This window comes from Bubalus bubalis, chromosome 15 (assembly GCF_019923935.1).
Source record: "Bubalus bubalis isolate 160015118507 breed Murrah chromosome 15, NDDB_SH_1, whole genome shotgun sequence".
NCBI lineage: Eukaryota > Metazoa > Chordata > Mammalia > Artiodactyla > Bovidae > Bubalus > Bubalus bubalis.
The window spans coordinates 836096-855658 of record NC_059171.1 but is presented as its reverse complement, the minus strand read 5'-3'; the positions used below and the strand labels follow the sequence as shown (position 1 = coordinate 855658).

Genomic DNA, 19563 nt, shown 5'->3' with positions numbered 1-19563 from the left:
AAAGTGATTATCAATGTATCACACAAACCAAGTTAAACCTGTGAAAGGCAGACATAGGCGCTCAGAAAGCACAGTATCCTGGGGCATTGTGTGTAAGGTCAGACAGTCTCATATTGACAGTTAACCCTGGGCAGAAATGATGACTGATGTTCACAACGATAACCCCATTTGAACAAACTGAACTGAACAAAATAACCTCATTCACTCAGAGAAGGCTAACGACCTGTCATCCTGTGTAAGGATGGCTGCTTCCTGGGCTGTCTTCTGCTCTGAAAACTCGACCCTGACTCGGGAAACTGGTCAGCCTAAGGCTTGGAGCCCAAGGCCTCAGGCTTCACCTGAAACCCTGAACAAAGGGAAAACACGAATTGGTTACGAACAGGAGGTGACAGTGAGAACGCTTACAACTAGAAGTCCTGGGAACATTCTGCACCTGGCACGGAGCCAAGCTTGACTGCACAAATTTTCTCATTGAATCCTCACTGTCAGTCTGCAAGGAAAGACATTTTGTATCCCCACTTTACGGGTGAAAAAATTCAGTCAGGGAGCTGTGGACTGGCTTCGGCAGGCTCCCACAGCTGGAAAGTGGTGGGCGGAGCTGGGTCTGGCAGGAATTCGTCCTGACCCCGTGCTCCTCTCCAGCCTTCCACATCCCAGGTTCCTCAGACAGGCTGGGAAGGGGCAGAGAACGAAGAAAGGGCCGCACCAGGAGAGGAAATGCTAGCTGAGGGTAGGGGCCTGAGCCTGTGCTTGGATGCCCTCCAGCTGTGTGCCCCTAAGGCGTCAGCCTCCTGCAAACGCACAGGAACCATCCACACCCTGCCTGTTCTTCACTGAGTCCCAGAGACCTGAACAGGTGACCGTGATCAGCATACAGTAACCATGGTGACCGTGGTGGCCAGCGTGGCTTTGGGCTTCCCGGGGCCAGGCTCTGCGCCGCGCTCCTCTCCCTGTATCCTACACCTTGCTGTCCTCCCACTGATGCTCTCCTCCCCCTGATGAGAGCCAGCCAGCTCCATGGAGGGAAAAGCGAGGTCAGATCATTGAAGCGGCTGCTTCAGTACTGCACGCCTTCCAAGCCTGAGGTCACACCCTGTGTTTTAATCTTCTGTGGCGCTGAGTGATTAGCGGTTTACTCTTCAATCAGGAGGCACTTATTGTCACCGTTAGTTCATTAAGTGTCTTGCCGGCACTTAATTTACATCCTCTCAGGGATGCTTGGCATGAGCTCCGAGGTTCTTAAAATAGTATTTCATGTAGCTGAGTGCTTTCCCCTATATAACCACTCCTGCACCAATCCCCACTGGAGAGCATTATTCCCACTTTACAGCTGGGGAAACTGAGGCTTACAAAACCCAAGGGACTAGGCCCAGCTTCTGCTATTTACTCATAGGTGGCGGAGCTGCCACTCAGACCCTTGCTTTTCCGATGCCAAGGCCAGAGGGCTTGATTCTGGCAGTGGAGGCTGCCCCACAACCCCGGCAGTTGCAGGCGGCCAGTTCTCGAGAACCAAGCTCACTGCTGCCCATGATTGCGCATGTCCCCGGGGACCCAGCCCACCCCACAAGTGACTGTGCGTGTCCCGGGGACCCAGCCCACCACCGTGGACGCCGGCACGTGTCCCAGGGACCAAGCGCATGGCCATGACCGCGCGTGTCCCCGGGCCTGGCCCACCTCCATGGGTGACCGCGCATGTCCCGGGGACCCAACCCACCCCCAAGTGACTGTGCGTGTCCCGGGGACCCAGCCCACCACCGTGCATGCGGGCACGTGTCCCGGGGCCCGGCCCACGGCCATGACCGCGTGTCCTCGCCCGCAGTCAGCCCCAGCAAGGAAATCAAGACCACGTCGGCTGCGCGAAGGAGCAGCATGGGCAGCTGCGGCAGCAGCGGCTACTTCAGCAGCAGCCCCACCCTCTCCAACAGCCCCCCTGTGCTCTGCAACCCCAAGTCTGGTGAGTGGCGGGCGCAGCCCGTCTGCCCGAGGCTGTGGGGACGCGGGCGCGCGCGGGCTTTGTTAAGCGGATTCCCTCATTAAGTGGAAGGGGACGAACCGGGTGATCTCCATGCGTGGTGCGACTTGGGGGCCCCTCATCTTGGATGGGGGCGGCTCCTCTTGGATGGGGGCTTCCCAGCGGCGCTGGTGGTACAGAACCCCCCAGCCAGTGCAGGAGAGGTAAGGGATACGAGCTCGCTCCCTGGGTGGGGAAGATCCCGCCCCAGCGAGGTTGTCTGGAGAATCCCTTGGGCAGAGGGGCCCGGCGGCTGCAGCCCTGGGGTCTCAGACTTGGACACGACTGGGCACTGGGCACTCAGCGTGCAGGCAGGCACGCCTGGGGGAAGGAAGGGAGATCGCAGGTTTGTAGACAGGGAACTGGGCTGCAGCGCGCGCCCCGAGGAGGCTGCGGCTGACCCCAGGTGGTGCTCTGGAGTCGGGGGGCCTTGGAGAGGGGTCCCCTCTTGGGGGAGGTGGCCAGGCTGTTAGACCCTCACGCTGACCGGCCGTTGGATGCTGGCCGCCTTTCGGAGCGGGGCACGGCCTGGGGAAGTGGACTGTCTTTGCAGACAGGGTTTCCAGGACAGCTGCGAACCCCGGTCGTCTGAGGGCCTTCACGCCAGCAGCCCCAGCTCCAGGAGCAGCCGCTGGTTTCTGCGGTGGGTTTGAGCGGTGCACAGCAGGGGAGGCGCCGCTGCCCGGATGGTAACTGATGCTTGGATCTGCAAGGTCTCTGTACCCGCAAGGGAGAAGCGTGGAGCTCTGCAGCCCACCTACCCCTGCAGAGGACTCTCCATGCCTTGTGGTTTCCAACTCTACTCTTCAACCCCCATAGACTTTATGTTCCAGAAAAAAAAAAAAAAAACCACCCAACAACCTAGGCACACAGATGGGTACTGAACTTGCACTCAGATCGAGCCACCTCCTCAGCCCACAGGCGCCTGGACGCAGGGACACCACGGCCGTCCCCGAGTGGACTGTGGTCCGCTGGGGTCAGCGTGGCCTGAGGACACCTTCCACCCGCCTTGTGTAGCGCCCCGCCCCCCTGCATTCAGTCCGTCACCTTCAGGGAGGAGGCTTTTTGTTCCTGCTGAGTCCTCACCAGCAGGTGCTGCAGATACGGTGATGAGAGGTCATGATCCCATCCTTCAGTGAGCAGATCTCTCTTAGAGAAAAAAATAAAAAGCTTTCATTAGAGTAAGGACAAATAGATGTTGTTGAAAGGCTTTAAGAGAAAACAGTCGTCTAATGCTGTGCTCTAGGCAAGTGGGTATTTTTCTTAATCTAACTTTTTTTTCTGCCTTCTGTAGTGGAGGTCTAGCTCTCAGTATAAAGTTTTAACCTGCAAATAAATGAAAATAGTTGCTTCCACACTGGCTGGGAGATCTTCGTGCACCCATATATGACCAAGTTTCTCAATTAATAGAGCACTGCTGATAAGGTAGTATGAGAAGAACCTTACTGTTAGAAATATCATTTTGAAGTCCAAATGGAAACCAAACACCTCCAAGTTAAAAGAGTTCAGCTTCAGGAAAGTATCAGTTGTGCTAAAGCCATTGTATATGTTTTTGATTCCTTGGGTGAGTAGAAGGTTGCGTTGTTTCCTCTTTCTCCTTACCCCCTTGGCCCAAAGGGGGAATTTCACTGACGTGCGGACAGAAATGGAGAAGGCAATGGCACCCCACTCCAGTACTCTTGCCTGGAAAATCCCATTGACGGAAGAGCCTGGGAGGCTGCAGTCCATGTGGTCACTAGGAGTCGGACACGACTGAGCGACTTCACTTTCACTTTTCACTTTCATGCACTGGAGAAGGAAATGGCAACCCACTCCAGTGTTCTTGCCTGGAGAATCCCAGGGACGGGGGAGCCTGGTGGGCTGCCATCCATGGGGTCACACAGAGTCGGACACGACTGAAGTGACTTAGCAGCAGCAGCAGCAAGACGGAGGGAGCTCACCTGTGATTTTTTTTCCCTCAAGCAAGTAAGCAGACTTTATGGTAAGGCATTTAAAGTTAATCATTAGTTATCCATCAGCATATATTTTTAATACTATATGTAAATGCCCCAATGCAGATTAAGTGCTATAAAAAGTAATATAATTAGTATCATTGTGATGAGTAAATAAGTTCTCAAGGGTATGATAAGAGAAAGCTAGAAATGACTGCCTAGGTTTCAAAGTTTCTGCACATTTTAACGTAGGAAAGTGGGGCAGTGTATTCAGTGGTCAGCATTGCTGCCAAGTATTACAATATAGTGTGACTCAGAGTCACGATGACGCCTGTCACAATGGCTGACATTAACAAGAACTCACATGACAAGTGTTGGTGAGCGTGTAGAGAAAAGGGGGCCGTCATGCACGGTTGGTGGGAATGTAGACAGGTGCAGCCACTGTGGGAAGCAGTATGGTGATCCCTAAAAGAAACAGAACCACCTTGTGAATCCACAGTTTCACTTCCGAGTGTTCATCTATGGGAGAGGAGAACACGTTGAGATTTTATCTGCTCCCCCATGTTTATCGCAGCGTTGCTCATAACAGCCAAGACATGGCAGCAGCCTGATGCCCGTCAGGGGATGCATGGATGAAGGAGATGAGGTATCTCACACACACACACACACACACACACACACAGTGGGACGTTACTCAGTGATGACAGTGAAGGAAAGTCTGCTCTTTGCAACAAAGTGGGTGAGCCTTGAGGTCTAGATGCCAAGTGAAATGTCAGACAGAGTGACAGACACCACCCGATCTCGCGTGTATGTGAAACCTAACAGAAACCTCATACGTACAGAGAGCAAGCTGGTGCTGGCCAGAGGGGCCTGGTCAGTGGGAGCAGGAAGGTCGAGTGGGAGAAAGGGGTCAAAGGGCACAAGTCTCCAGCTTCTCAGCGCGTCCCGGGGAATGCAATGTACCGCGTGTGACTGCGGTTGGTAATGCTGCGTTGTATATTCGAACGTTGCTAAGAGAGTAGACCTTTCTTTCAGTATTTTTATCTGTTTGGGTGCCGGGTCTCAGCACGAGGGCCCCTTGGCAGCAGGAGGTGGGATCTGGCTCCTGACCAGGGGTTGGACCTGGACCCCCTGCTTTGGGAGCTGAGGGTCCCAGCCACTGAACCCCCAGGGAAGTCCCCAGGGTAGACCTGATAAGCTTTCATTTCAAGAAGAAAAAGCTTGTAGCTACATGAGGTGATGACCTTAACTGGATCAGGTGATCATTTAATCATACATGCATCATGTTACAACCCAAAACGGATCTACTGTGTCGATTATATCTCAATAAAAGTAGACCGTGTAACAAGATATGGTGGCTATTGTCAGATATCACAGTGCCATGTGATTCCGACATCCACCCCCATAAACCCCAGAAGGGATCTGAGGGCTGAGAGTGTGGAGGGCTTGACTGACGGGGAGTAAAAAGGCTGCAGTCCTCAACCATGGGCCCCTCCTCTCACCTCTTGACCCTCTGCTGAGAGCTGCTGTTCTTGATCTCAGCCTTCTCGCTCTGTAGGGGAGACGGCAAACCCATGTCCTCCTTTATGAGCTTTCTGAGAGCAGCAGCGGGCATCCCCGTGACCCGTCAGGTCAGCAGGAAGCTCCCCGCTGCCCTCGGCTGAGAATGTGCGGGGCAGGGCCCCGCCCTACGGTCTGGGTCTCACGGCCTCTGGTCCTCCGCTGCCCCTTGGCCAGGCCTGGCCTCCGGCCCCCAAACGCCCCCGCAGAGGGGATGGAGGCTGCGCGTCACCGTGTTGAGCTCCCGGCCCGGCCACTCCAGTTTCTCTGCGCTCAAGCTCATGTGTCTCTAACTGAGATCTCTGCTGCCCTGGGCTGCCGCGGCAGCCTCTGCTCCGGCTCTGCATGAGCACCAGGTGGACGGGGTTCATCTTTGCTGGGATTTTAGGCAGCAAGTCAGGAAGGGACCACAGTCTTTGCCGTCTGCTGGGCCCCAGCAGTGATCTGATGGTCCAGGTGTCTTGGGGTGGGGGGGCCACACGCAGCCGTGTTGGGGCTTCTGCACCCTTTCTTCTGGGGGTGGGCAGTGGCATCAACGCTTGAGTTTAAATCTTGGTTCCATTTGACTCTGAGGCCTTGGACACAAGCTCCTTAACTTTTCTCAGCTTCTGTTTCCTCCCTATCAGAATAGGGATAAGGATGAAATGACCCATTAGTTCTTGTGATGATGAAACAAAGAGAATATATAAAGTGCTGAGCATAGAAGCCAGCATGTGTTAAGGATGCAGAAAAGCTCCCCAGTGTTAGGGTTCAGGACCAAAGGCAGTGTACATGCACCGTCTGGGACTTTAACGAGGATGTTGAACTTTAACGAGGAACTCTAAGGAGCTCTGGTGAACAGGATGCGTACAGTATGATGGGGGGTGGGGGCGGTGGCATTAGCTCTGGAAACATGGTTCGAAGTCTGCCAGAGCCAGAATTCCTCTTACTTTTGACGTGTTGAATGCCTTGTTGCTGTTGTTTAGTCACTAAGTCGGGTCCGACTCCTTTGCAACTGTAGCCGTGGACTGTAGCCCACCTGGCGCCTCCGTCCATGGAATTTTCCAGGCAAGAATACTGGACTGGGTAACCACTTTCTGGTACAGGAGATTTTCCTGACCCAGGGATTGAACCTGAGTCTCCTGTATTGCAGGAGGATTCTGCCCATCTGGGAAGCATTGAATGCCTCAGTTCAGTTCAGTTGCTCAGTCGTGTCCGACTCTTTGCGACCCCATGGACTGCAGCACGCCAGGCCTCCCTGTCCATCACCAACTCCCAGAGTTCACTCAAACTCATGTCCATCACGTCAGTGATGCCATCCAACCATCTCATCCTCTGTTGTCCCCTTCTCCTCCCTTTCTCTTCTCCAGGGGATCTTCCCAATCCAGGGATTGAACCCAGGTTTCCCACATTGCAGGCAGATTCTTTACCAGCTGGGCCCCAGGGGAAGCCCGTTGAATGCCTATCTGGGCTTGAAAGAAAGAAATTCAAGAACTCCCTTGGCACTCCTGCTTCCCCTCCCCCTGCTCCATCTCTGCTTTCTGTAAGTTAGGTTTAGGGCTGTTTTCGTTGCTGAAGTTTTCTGCCTCTGGCGAGAGCTGTGCACTGGGAGGCAGGGATCTCTGATGTCGCAGATTGAGGCATTCAGGAAGTTTCTGCTGAAAGGCTGAACGGAGGGCTAGGAGGATTTGTGCCTTGACCCTGCATCTATCTTGCAGTGTTGAAGAGGCCCGTCACTTCTGAGGAACTCTTGACGCCTGGGGCTCCGTATGCGAGGAAGACGTTCACGGTAGGCCCACCCTTTGGGTTTTCTCCCGCACTGCTCCTTTGTCCAGAGCGTGTCTGCGTGGCGGCCTGTCATGTCAAGTTTGGGGATGGACTTGGAAAGGTCTCCCTTTGGTTTCTCCCAGTTCCCTTTTGGTTTGAACATCATTATGACAGTGTGACTTTCTTGACCCTTTGGCAATAAAATGCATTAGGACTTGACACAATTTATTATTATTAATCCAGCATTTCAAATTCTTTTTGATGTTTCCCTAAAAAAAAATTCATTATGTACCTATTCTAGTATAATGACAGATTTAAAGGCAGGTGGTAGAAAAATAATGCCAACAATCCCTTTCTGCATTATAGTTAATTATAAAAATTATTTAAAACATGTTGTTGTTTAGTTGCTAAGTCATGTCCAACTCTTTGTTACCGCATGGACTGTAGTCCGCCAGGCTCCTCTGTCCATGGGATTCTCCAAGCAAGAGCGCCTGGAGTGGGTTGCCATTTCCTTCTCCAGGGGATCTTCCCAACCCAGGGATCGAACCCATGTCTCCTACACTGCAGGCTGATTCTTTACCACCGAGCTACCAAGGAAGCCCTATTTCAGATATGAGGGAGCCTTAAGGTAGAGGAAGAAGGTTGTTCTGTGATTGATCAATGGCGCTTTTGCAAATATTTTAGGGCCTTGAATTGCAGAAGGACCCCGTTCGGATGTCCTACATGCCTGTGACCACCTGCCCTCTCTTGGAGGGTCTTCAGCCTTCCTTCTTCTTCTTCTAAGACCCCCTGGTGTTCTTCAAACAGAACCCAAGGGCTCCATTTCTCGTTTGTTTTTATTTTAAAGAATTTTGAAATGTGAACCATTTTTAAAGCCTTTATTGAATATGTTCCAGTATTGCTTCTTTTGTATGTTTTAGTTTTTCGGCTGTGAGTCACGTGGGGTCTTAGCTTCCCGACCAGAGATCGGGCCCACAGCCCCACATGGAAGGTGGGGTCTTAGCCTCTGGACCCCCAGGTATCAGGCCCACAGCCCCCCATTGGAAGGTGGGGTCTTAGCCTCTGGACCCCCAGGTATCAGGCCCACAGCCCCCCATTGGAAGGTGGGGTCTTAGCCTCTGGACCTCCAGGGATCAGGCCCATAGCCCCGCATTGGAAGGTGGGGTCTTAGCCTCTGGACCTCCAGGGATCAGGCCCATAGCCCCACATTGGAAGGTGGGGCCTTAGCCTCTGGACCCCCAGGGATCGGGTCCACAGCCCCCCATTGGAAGGTGGGGTCTTAACCTCTGGACCCCCAGGGATCGGGTCCACAGCCCCCCATTGGAAGGTGGGGTCTTAACCTCTGGACCCCCGGGGATCGGGTCCACAGCCCCGCATGAAAAGTGGGGTCTTAGCCTCTGGACCTCCAGGGACGCCCCCAAGCCCCCTGCTGACCTTGCCTCCCCCACTTCCGTCCACCGGCCTCTTGTCTCCTCACATCTACACCGATGGCTTCTTTAGAACACTTCTCATCCTTTCTTTAGTCTCTAATGTTTGTTTTAATACCTCAAGGTTGGGGAAAGCTTTCCACACCATCCATGCTGCAAACATTTGTCAAGGACTGGAGCACATTCTGAGCACCAAGGAGTTAAACCCGGTTGGGTCGATTCATAGCCAAGCAATATGAAAACAGCGCTGGCAACATGCCCATATCAGAGGAAAAGGCAAACTGTACGTTTAGAAGTGAAATCATGTATGAAGAACTCACAGTTCCAAACCCCAAAGCCAGCAGAGTACCTGATAAAGAACTCAGGTCTGTCCTGCTGGCCCAGTGGCTAAGAATCTACCTTCCAATGCTGGGGATGCGGCTTTGATCCCTGGTCTGGGAAGATGCCACGTGCCACGCGGCAACGAAGGCCGTGCACCACAGGTCCTGAATCCCGAGCACCCTGGGGCCCACGCTCCACAACGTAAGAAGCCACCTAAAAGAGAAGCCCACGCTCTGCAACGGGAGAGCAGCCCCTGCACGCAGCAGCTGGCACAGCCCAAAATACTTAAGTCAAAAAGAACTTCTCAGGCAAGCAAAAACAGAGTTTATGAGTACTAAACCTGCCCTGAAAGTCTTCAAGAATGGTCAGAAAAATGTCATTTGCTTCTCTGCCTTTCCTCTGTCTCTGGCATTCAAGAGACAGTGGAGTGCATTTTTAGGTCTGTTTCTCTTTGGCTTTAAATATCAATGCCAGCATTGCTAGTAATTGATTGTGAACGGCCGCCGTCTGTATTTTGGCTGGGGTATGTGCTAGAGATGTGTCTGGGAGCTGCCCAGCAAATGTGACTGCCCATTCTAATTACAATTCTGTCGGGAAAAAGCACTCTCCAGTTTCAAACAACTTTTGGACCAGAGCTGACTTGAGAATTAAGAACTTTGTGTCCTTTTTCACTGTCTTTTATTGGTACATTAAATTGTGTTTCAAGAAAGCCAAGACTCTTCATGTTTCTCCTCCTCAGTAATTGAAATGACTAGTTTAGAGGTCAGTGAGGTAGCAAGAGCATGAGGAAAGTATCCTTTGGAAGCAGAAGGGAAATTGGACCCAGAGGGAAATTTCAACCGTGTTTTTCAGATCATCTAAACTTTCCATTAGAGTCTGATGGTAAACTGCGGCACAGCCTAAGAAAGAAGCCATGTGCCGATTGTTTATGGAGCAGTGAGTTCACAGAAGCACCTTCCTTCCGCCCGACACGTGTTTCTGGGCCACAGCTTGTGCCTAAACATGTGAGCCAGTGTTTGCGGTGGGAGCAGGCGGCCGGAGGCGGCTGCCTCGCGCGGGCGTTCACTCTCGGGCCCTCTCTCCTGGAGGCTGGGCACCAGGGCCGTCTGCGGGTTGCTGACTGCGGTTTTCCTCCTTAGATTGTCGGGGACGCGGTCGGCTGGGGCTTCGTGGTGCGCGGGAGCAAGCCGTGCCACATCCAGGCCGTGGACCCCAGCGGCCCGGCGGCGGCAGCAGGGATGAAGGTACGGATGCGCCCGCGCCCCCGCGCCTCGTCCGTCCTGCCTCCCCGCGCCCCCGCGCCCCCGCGCCCCCAGCCGCGCGCCCGCGCCCGCGCCCCCGCGCCCCCGCGCCCCCAGCCGCGCGCCCGCGCCCGCGCCCCCGCGCCCCCGCGCCCCCGCGCCCCCGCGCCCCCGCGCCCCCAGCTCCTCCGTCCTGCCTCCCCGCACGCGCACACCTCTGTCCTTTCCTTTGCCCTTTCTCAGCGCGGTTGAGTTGAAGCCAAGAGCTTCAAAGTAAGGTCGAAACTAAGAGGGCGAGTCTTCCTGTCCCTCTGACTCTACCTCTGTGTTTTCTAAATCTCCCTCAGTTTTTTGTTTGTTTTTTACATTTCTCTCCTTAACCAATACTTAATTTGAAGAAAGAAAGTTTCCTTTTGCTTAAGTCTTTTTTTTTTTTTTGAGTGACATACATTTTTATTTTATTTTTTAAATTTATTTATTTTAATTGGAGGCTAATTACATTTCAATATTGTGGTTTTTGCCATACATTGACACGAATCAGCCACGGGTGTACATGTGTTCCCCATCCTGAACCCTCCTCCCACCTCCCTCCCCATCCCATCCCTCTGGGTCGTCCCAGTGCACCAGCCCCGAGCACCCTGTCTCATGCATCGAACCTGCACTGGTGATCTGTTTCACACATGATGATATACATGTTTCAATGCTATTCTCTCAAATCATCCCCCCTCCCTCTCCCACAGAGTCCAAAAGACTGTTCTATACATCAGTGTCTCTTTTGCTGTCTCGTACACAGGGTTATTGTTACCATCTTTCTAAATTCCATATATATGCGTTAGTATGCTGTATTGGTGTTTTTCTTTCTGACTTAACTTCACTCTGTATAAGAGGCTTCAGTTCCACCCACCTTATTAGAACTGACTCAAATGTTTTCTTTTTAATAGCTGAGTAATATTCCATAGTGTATATGTACCACAGCTTTCTTATCCATTCATCTGCCAATGGACATCTAGGTTGCTTCCATATCCTGGCTATTGTAAACAGTGCTGTGATGAACGTTGGGGTACACGTGTCTCTTTCAATTCTGGTTTCCTCGGTGTGTATGCCCAGCAGTGGGATTGCTGGATTGTATGGCAGTTCTATTTCCAGTTTTTTAAGGAATCTCCACACTGTTCTCCATAGTGGCTGTACTAGTTTGCATTCCCATCAACAGTGTAGGAGGGTTCCGTTTTCTCCACACCCTCTCCAGCATTTATTGCTTGTAGACTTTTGGATCGCAGCTATTCTGACCAGCGTGAGATGGTGCCTCATTGTGGTTTTGATTTACATTTCTCTGATAATGAATGATGTTGAGCATCTTTTCATGTGTTTGTTAGCCATATGTATGTCTTCTTTGAAGTAATGTCTGTTTAGTTCTTTGGCCCACTTTTTGATTGGGTTGTTTATTTTTCTGGAGTTGAGCTGCAGGAGCTGCTGGTATGTTTTTGCTGCGTCTTCTATGAGAACTCCACTGTCTGTTCTACACAGAGCACATACTTGTGGTGTCTGTGCAGCCAACAGAGCACGTTAAGACCATAAGAAACAGCAAATAGAAAAAGAGAAGAAAAGTAATGGATTATGGAAGAAAAGTCATGGTGTTTGGAAGAGGAGTTTAGTGTTTTGTGTTTTTTTTCTTACCAGCTCTTTGAATAAGTTTCATAACATCTCATTGCCCGTTTCCTCCTCTCTGAAATGATCATCATATTTCATTCTGCTGCTTTATGGATTAGGTATGTTAAAACACTTGAAAAAGTGCAAAGAAATACACACACATCAGACAATTGAGTGAATTGTGTAAGATTTTTGAAAATTTTTTCCTATTTTTTGTATTAAAGTAATGAACATAGAGTGGAAAAATTTTGGAAAATACATACAAGCAGGAAAAAAAATTATAACAGCCTATCATCTTTACTAACTGATAGATATTTACATTTTTAAGCAGCACTTTGGAAGTATAATTGGCATAAAGTGTATAGCTGTTAACATCTTTATTTATATTCTTCCAGATTTCTTATATGTATATGTACATTTATATACATTGTTTTTATTTATAAAGAAATATGGCATAAGAGGATATTGAGATCATTGGTTTTCTGCTTCAAAACACCTTTATCTCGCAGTTTTGTCCTGTCTCACAGAGGACATTTATCTCTTGCTTATCTGGGATCATGGGCGGATGCAGAAGACATGAAAGCCACAGGCTGGGGCTTTCTGCCTTCCAACACTTTCATCCACAGCCGTCAGTCCCTCTTCTAGAGCAGACCAGTGCAGCTGCAGCTGGGGCTTGGGTCTGCACTGCCCTGATTCCCAGCATTTACCCCCTGGCAGTGACTCACCTTCTGGACAAGAGAGGTGGGCCATCTAGACCGCACAGGTGAGCCCAGAGCAGGGATTACGGTCAGTCTGGGTGATTGAGGCCGGGTTGGGGACGGACTGCCCTCTGATTTGAGCACCTCCTTCATACAGGGTGGGGCTTCCCTGGTGGCGCAGAGGTTAAAGCGTCTGCCTGCAATGTGGGAGACCTGGGTTTGATCCCTGGGTCGGGAAGATCCCCGGGAGAAGGAAATGGCAACCCACTCCAGTATTCTTGCCTGGAGAATCCCATGGATGGAGGAGCTTGGTGGGCTACAGTCCACGGGTCGCAAAGAGTCGGACACGACTGAGCGACTTCACTCACTTTTTTTCACTTTCATACAGGGGTCTCTCTGGTGACTCAGAAGGTAAAGAATCTGCCTGCAGTGCAGGAGACCTGGGTTCGATTGCTGGAATGGGAAGATTCCCTGGAGAAGGGCATGGCAACCCACTCCAGTGTTCTTGCCTGGGAAATCCCATGGATGGAGGAGCCTGGTGGGCTACAGTCCAGGGGGTCCCAAAGAGTTGGACACGACTGAGAGAGCATAAGCAGATTTCTTTCACAGGCTTGTGCTCTGGGCACGTTCCATGACCCTTGTTGGCCGAGTCCATCAGTACGTGGTGGGCACGGTACCAAGGAACCCAGAGCAGGAGAGTTGGCAGGGAGCATCTGTTTCTGTGCCGAGGCTGAATTTTTTCATTTTCTAATGGGACTCTTGGCTGTGGGAAGAGTTGCATATTTTGTTTCCACAGTAAAGTACCTCCGTATAAATTATTTTTGGCAGAGTGCTTTGCTTCTGAGTGCACACTCACTTGCATGGAGCTTTGACTCAAAGCAGATTTCCTTTGGGGAAAGCAATGGGTTTATGTTGCAGCTAAAGACCTTGGTTTGCTTAGCCAGGTATATTTCATTGATTTTAGTTCATCGTTATCGATTAATATGCATAACTGTTCTAGATGTTGTCAGTTGATAATTAACTCCTTGATATATCTACACTGATTGATGGGTAACCTGGAATATTTTTGTCACTTTCAGAAGATAACACTCATTGTTTATATTCTCAGTTTCTCAGGAGCGTGTACAATGGTTTTTGTATGTCTTAGGGCAGTACAGAATTCAGCAGAGCTACATTTCCAAACTTGCATTATACAGCTCTCTAGCCCAGCAAAGTGGAGAGCTGACTCATTTGAAAAGACCCTGATGCTTGGAAAGATTGAAGGCAGGAGGAGAAGGGGACAACAGAGGATGAGGTGGTTGGATGGCATCACTGACTCAATGGACATGAGTTTGGGTAAACTCCGGGAGCTGGTGATGGACAGGGAGGTCTGGCGTGCTGCAGTCCATGGGGTCGCAGAGTCGGATACTACTGAGCAACTGAACTGAGTCCAGCTAAATAGCCTGTCCTGAGGTTCTGTGATCAAAACAGTTTTCAACTGCTGCACACTATTCCTGTCTCGGAAATTTACAGAAAAGCACATTAGCATACTAAAAATGCTGGGAAATTGAGCCAAAGAAAAAAAGTCTGTTTAAATTATCTAACACAACATGTATCATTTAATAGAAACTCTGAAATGGAATCTTAAGACTAAGATAAAAAAAAAAAAGACCAAGATATAGCCTTGTTTTAAAAACCTGCTTTTGATCAAACTCTGTATTGGAGTGAATATATTGAGATGTATTTTGAGTTGTACTGTAAGCTAAATGAAAATGACAGATACAGAGTGTAAGAAGTCAGAAAGAGAAAAACAGATATCATATATTAATGCCTTTATATGGAATCTAGAAAAATGGTACAGATGAACCTAATTGCAGGGCAGGAATAGAAACACAGATGTAGAGAATGGACCTGTGAACACAGAGGAACGAAGGGGTGGGAGGTTGAGAGTGGATGAATTGGGAGAGTAGCACTGCCATACATACACCGGTGAAAGTGACATATACACCAGTGCCATACACACTGGTGACATATACACCAGTTACATACTTACCAGTGAAAGTGACATACACACCAGTGCCATACACACTGGTGACATATACACTAGTGACATATACACCAGTGAAAGTGACATAGACACTGGTGAGATATATACCGTTTACATATACACTGGTGACATATACACCAGGGACATATACACTAGTGAAATATACACCAGTCAAAGTGACATAAACACCGGTGTCATATACACCAGTGACATATACACTGGTTCCATATAGACTAGTGACATATACACTAGTGAAAGTGAAAGTCACACAGTTGTGTCCGACTCTTTGCAACCCCATGGACTATGCAGTCCATGGGATTCTCCAGGCCAGAATACTGAAGTGGGTTGCCATTCCCTTCTCCAGGGAATCTTCCCAACCCAGGGATCGAACCCAGGTCTCCCTCATTGCAGGCGGATTCTTTACCAGCTGAGCCACCAGGGAAGCTACGACGTGTAAGATAACAGCTAGTAGCGGGAGCTCAGCTTGGTGCTCTATGATGACCAGAGGGGTGGGAGGTCCAAGAGGAGGGGAATGTATGTGTGTGTATAGTTGATTCATGCTGTACAACACAAATAAACACAACATTGTAAACCAGTTACACTCCACTTTAAAAAAATATTTTTAATGAAAATGAGGGAATACCTCACTCTTCCATATAATTTACTTGTGTGTATTTATTTGCTTAGTTTGTTACTTTGTTACAGAAAATGATGAATAGATAATTTACTAATTTTGCCATATGCATTTGTTATAAAATAAGTTCTGTGAAAAGCCCTTGTGTAACCCAGTGCTGGAGGCTTGTTCCCACTGCCCTGTCACATCACCGCTGCTCTTGACTTCAGGGCAGTGTGTGTGGGTGTGCAGCCTTCGTCTATATGGGCAGCAGCGCTGACTCTATGAGAGCCTGTCCTGCGGAAGGAGCCAGTGACCTGGGCAGTGACCTACCCTCTTGGTCTGGGTGGTAAAAGTTGCTCCAAAGCCTGGCCAGACGCCTTTGGCCCCGCCGACCGGCACAAGCTAACCTAAGGCAGTGCAAAGCGCCCACCTTTGCCTCCCGCGCGCTTTCTCCCAGGAGACCAGGCTCCCCCTGAGGTCAGAGCCCGCGTTCTGCTCCTTTCCGGGGCAGACGGCGCTTTGCGTCTGGCCCTCTGACCTTCCCGTCCAGCGGAATTTTCCTACTTTTACCGTGGCTGCTTAATTGCACTCCTTTCCTTGTAGAAACAGACACCGTGCTGTAATCGAGTTTTCGTGTGTTCGTCATCTCTCGCTCTTAGTCTACCTTGGGGCTTGGAAACTTCAGCGGCGGGGCACCTTTGTGTGGACAGGACAGGCCCAGACTGGAGAGCCTGGGTGCGGTGTTCCCCTCTTAATGCTTCTTGATCTTTTCGGACCCAGAGAGGAGCTCTTTGCCTGCTTAAAGGGAACCCTTAGTCCATGAAGGTTTCCCGGGTAGCTCGGTGGTAAAGAATCTACTTGCCAGCACAGGAGATGGGGGTTCAATCCCTGGGTTGGGAAGATCCTCTGGAGGAGGGTATGACAACCCACTGCAGTGTTCTTGCCTGGAGAATCCCATGGACAGAGGAGCCTGGTGGGCTACAGTCCGCGGGGTCTCAGAGTCAAACACGACTGAACGACTGGGCAAACACGCATGCTTAATCCATGATGAGGCGAACCGTCGTGCCTGTATTAGAATTTCCTTCTCTGGCAGTTCTGAAAGAGTTCCAGAGAACAAGCCCCCTTAGGGCGAGTGAAGAGGATCGCCCGCCTTCTCCTCTGGACGGGATTGGCGGGGTCCATGACCTGCCCCCACGCCCGGCGCCTGCGCGCTGCTGACCCTGCAGCTGGGGCGGCTCGGGCAGCCGCGGTGCGGCGGGGACGTCGCGGAGACGCAGGCCGGGGAAGCTTCCAGCCCGAGTTCAGCTGTGAATGCAACTGACTCCTAAGTGTTCAGTCAAAAGGCTTTTACATCACCCCCGCTTGTTTGAAATTTTGTTTTCTCTCGTCTGTTTTTGTTCTTCTCTTCATCCCCTCCTCCTCCTCACGCAGCCGCAGCATGTTTGTCCCAAGACCCCAAAAAGGGAGCAGATGTTACCTGAGGCGCCAAATATAACCTTGTTTAAGGTTTTGTCTGAATCAGGACCCGTGTAACAAAGAGGGCAATTCATTACACCTTTTCTGATAAAGTTTTTATACTTACTTCATACTTCTTTCCTCCCTTTCCCAGCCTAGAGAATAATGGTGATAGGATCATCAGAATTCTCACTTGATCCACATCTTTGAATCAAAGTTATTTTTTAAAATAATTGTATTATCATTTTGGTGGCACTTTCTTTACCTTGTATTTGCTCATCTTGCCGAGCCAGGCCCTGGTTGCTGCACTTGGTCTCTAGGTGTGAGGCACAGACCTTGTTGCCCTGCAGCACGTGGGAGCATAGTTCCCCAACCAGGGATTGAACCTGCATCCCCTGCATTGGAAGGTGGATTTTTGACCGCTGGAATGAAAGTGAAAGCGTTAGTTGCTCAGTCGTCTCTGACTCTCTGCGACCCCCTGGACTATGGCCTGCCAGGCTCCTCTGTCCATGGGATTCTCCAGGCAAGAATGCTGGAGTGGGCTGCCATTCTGCAGAGGATCTTCCCGACCCAGGAATCGAACCTGGGTCTCCGGCAGTAACCACTGGACCACCGGGGAAATCCCGGAGTTGTTCTTATTGCGAAAGCTCTTTTATGTAAAAAGTGAAATCTGCAGGCCTCTGGCATGGAGGGCCTTTGCTTGGCGTGGCGGTTCTAGCACGGAGCGTGAAACATGGGACCATCCAGAGTCGAGTCCCCCCATGCAGTGCGTTCTCATCTGAAAGGGTTTGGTCCCTACACCTTCCCCTCAGTGACTCATTCATCCTTTAGGGATTCTATTCCGGTAGCTTCTGGTTCATTTTAGCATGATGGGGAAAGGAGGAAAGAAGAGAAAAGCAGTAACTCCCCGAGTGTCTTCTGTGTGCCTGACCTTTCTGTGCTGAGTCCACTTCATATCAGCAGCTAAATAGTAAAATCCTAAAGGAAGAAATGGTCCCAGGAGGAATAATTGTATTTCTTTAGTCTCTTTTCCTCTATGTTGAAAAGGAATAAAATTCCTTCCCCAAGCTATTCTACAGGCTACAGTCTAATAATATCACTTAAACTTGGTTTCATATTGCAACCTTTAATGACATCTCTCTTTTTTTTTTTTAATCACAAAAGTCTGTCAAGTCTAAACCCAAATGTGGGTCCCATTCTCTGTCATAACTTGATTTTCATGATCCTCTAGTAGCTATCTTCCATTCGAGTCAGGGAAAACTGACAAATACGTCATGATTGTGCCTAGATATGTGCCTAGATTGTACCAAGTAAATCTAATCATATGACTTTGGCTCTTTGTTGTTTAATCACCAAGTCGTGGACCCCATGGACCGTAGCCCGCCAGGCTCCTCTGTCCATGGGATTCTCCAGGCAAGAATCCTGGAGTGGGTTGCCATTTCCTCCTCCAGGGGATCTTCCTGACCCAGGGATCAAGCTCGGGTCTCCTGCACTGCAGGTGGATTCCTTACCACTAAGCCACCTGGGAAGTCTGGCGTCCCCTTACAGTGAGAATGAATGCCAGTCACCTTCCATGACCCTCAGAGTCCACTATCTGGGCTCTTTTGGTCGTAACATCATCTCCAGCCCATTTTGCTTGCAGCTCCATTGCCCTCAGGCTGAGTGACTGCTTCCATGGTTGTCATTCAAGTTTCAGATTCAATGTCAATTTTTCAGAGAAGCCTTCTTTAAACAGCTTGTCTTCCTCCAGTTACTCTTTATTGTATCACCCTGTCTTATCTTTTCAAGATGTAACACTCATCAGAATTGGATAATAGTACCTAATGGTTTATCATTTGTCTCCAGTAGAACCTTGTCTGCCTTTAACTACTATATTCCCGGTCCTTTCGTGAGTGCTAGAAGCACATGTGTTGCCTGACCCAGTGAGTTGGTGCTTCTGGAGAAGACTGAGGAGCTTACTCGTTGAACACGGGTGCTGTATCCCCACACCTCTCATACCAAGTATGTCTTTTTATTGTTCTTACAGGTCTTGAAAGGGGAGTGGGAAATGTCCTCCCCCCCTTGCAAATGAGGAACCTGAGGCCCACTTAGTCCCTTTCTCAAGGTCACCAAGCTTGTGAATGCCATAGCTAGCTCAAAATCCGGTCTCTTTGCCCCAAACTCCTAATAATGTTTCCTATTGCATTATTTCAAAAAATACAAACCCATGGGGCAGAGCTCAGTAGATGATATGTGTGTGTTAGTCGCTCAGTCATGCCCGACTCTTGGCAACCCCATGGACTGTCGCCCGCCAGGCTCCTCTGTCCTTGGAATTCTCCAGGCAAGATCACTCGAGTGGGCTGCCATGCCCTCCTCCAGGGGATCTCCCAGACCCAGGGATCAAACCCAGGTCCCGTGCGTTGCAGGCGGCTTCTTTACCATCTGAGCCACCCAGGAAGTGGGAGATGATATTATCCAATAAAACCTCAACCCTGCTGTGAGCTGCTCGGTGGTTCATTACCTTTCCTGTGTCTTGTGTGGAGAATTTGTATTCAGTTCAAGGTGAGTTGTTGAGGTGGTCACATGTCCACCTGCCTTTGCTTGCAGAAGGTCAAGTAAATAATTCTTATTCTTGGCACCAGCCCCTCACCTAGGTCAGGACTAGATCTTGCGGGGTCATCCAAGTGAAAGGCGTAAAAAAAAAATGCACGTCTGCTAGTTTAATCAAACACTTATCTGAGCAAACCATTCAGCCTTCAGACTGTGAAGGAATTTGAGCCATATTTACAAATAAGAAACAAAAGATATCCTTGCTCTTTTCTGGAAAGTTTTTTTTCTTTTTTCCTGGTGGGAATAATTAAATCCTGTGAGAAATGGTATTCAAGTGTTCAAGCAGCCTCGTGCC

General features: G+C 50.0%; 1 protein-coding gene across 4 annotated transcripts in view; it reads left to right on the top strand.

Annotated features, from left to right (window-relative positions):
* Positions 1–19563, top strand: part of DEPTOR (DEP domain containing MTOR interacting protein) — a 159965-nt gene that overhangs the window by 106197 nt on the left and 34205 nt on the right. For all 4 annotated transcript variants that reach the window (XM_006074693.4, XM_025264943.3, XM_025264944.3 and 1 more), the window contains exons 6-8: positions 1820–1954; positions 7200–7270; positions 10136–10240. In XM_006074693.4, the coding sequence (XP_006074755.2) occupies positions 1820–1954; positions 7200–7270; positions 10136–10240 (311 nt within the window). The remainder of the gene's footprint in view (positions 1–1819; positions 1955–7199; positions 7271–10135; positions 10241–19563) is intronic.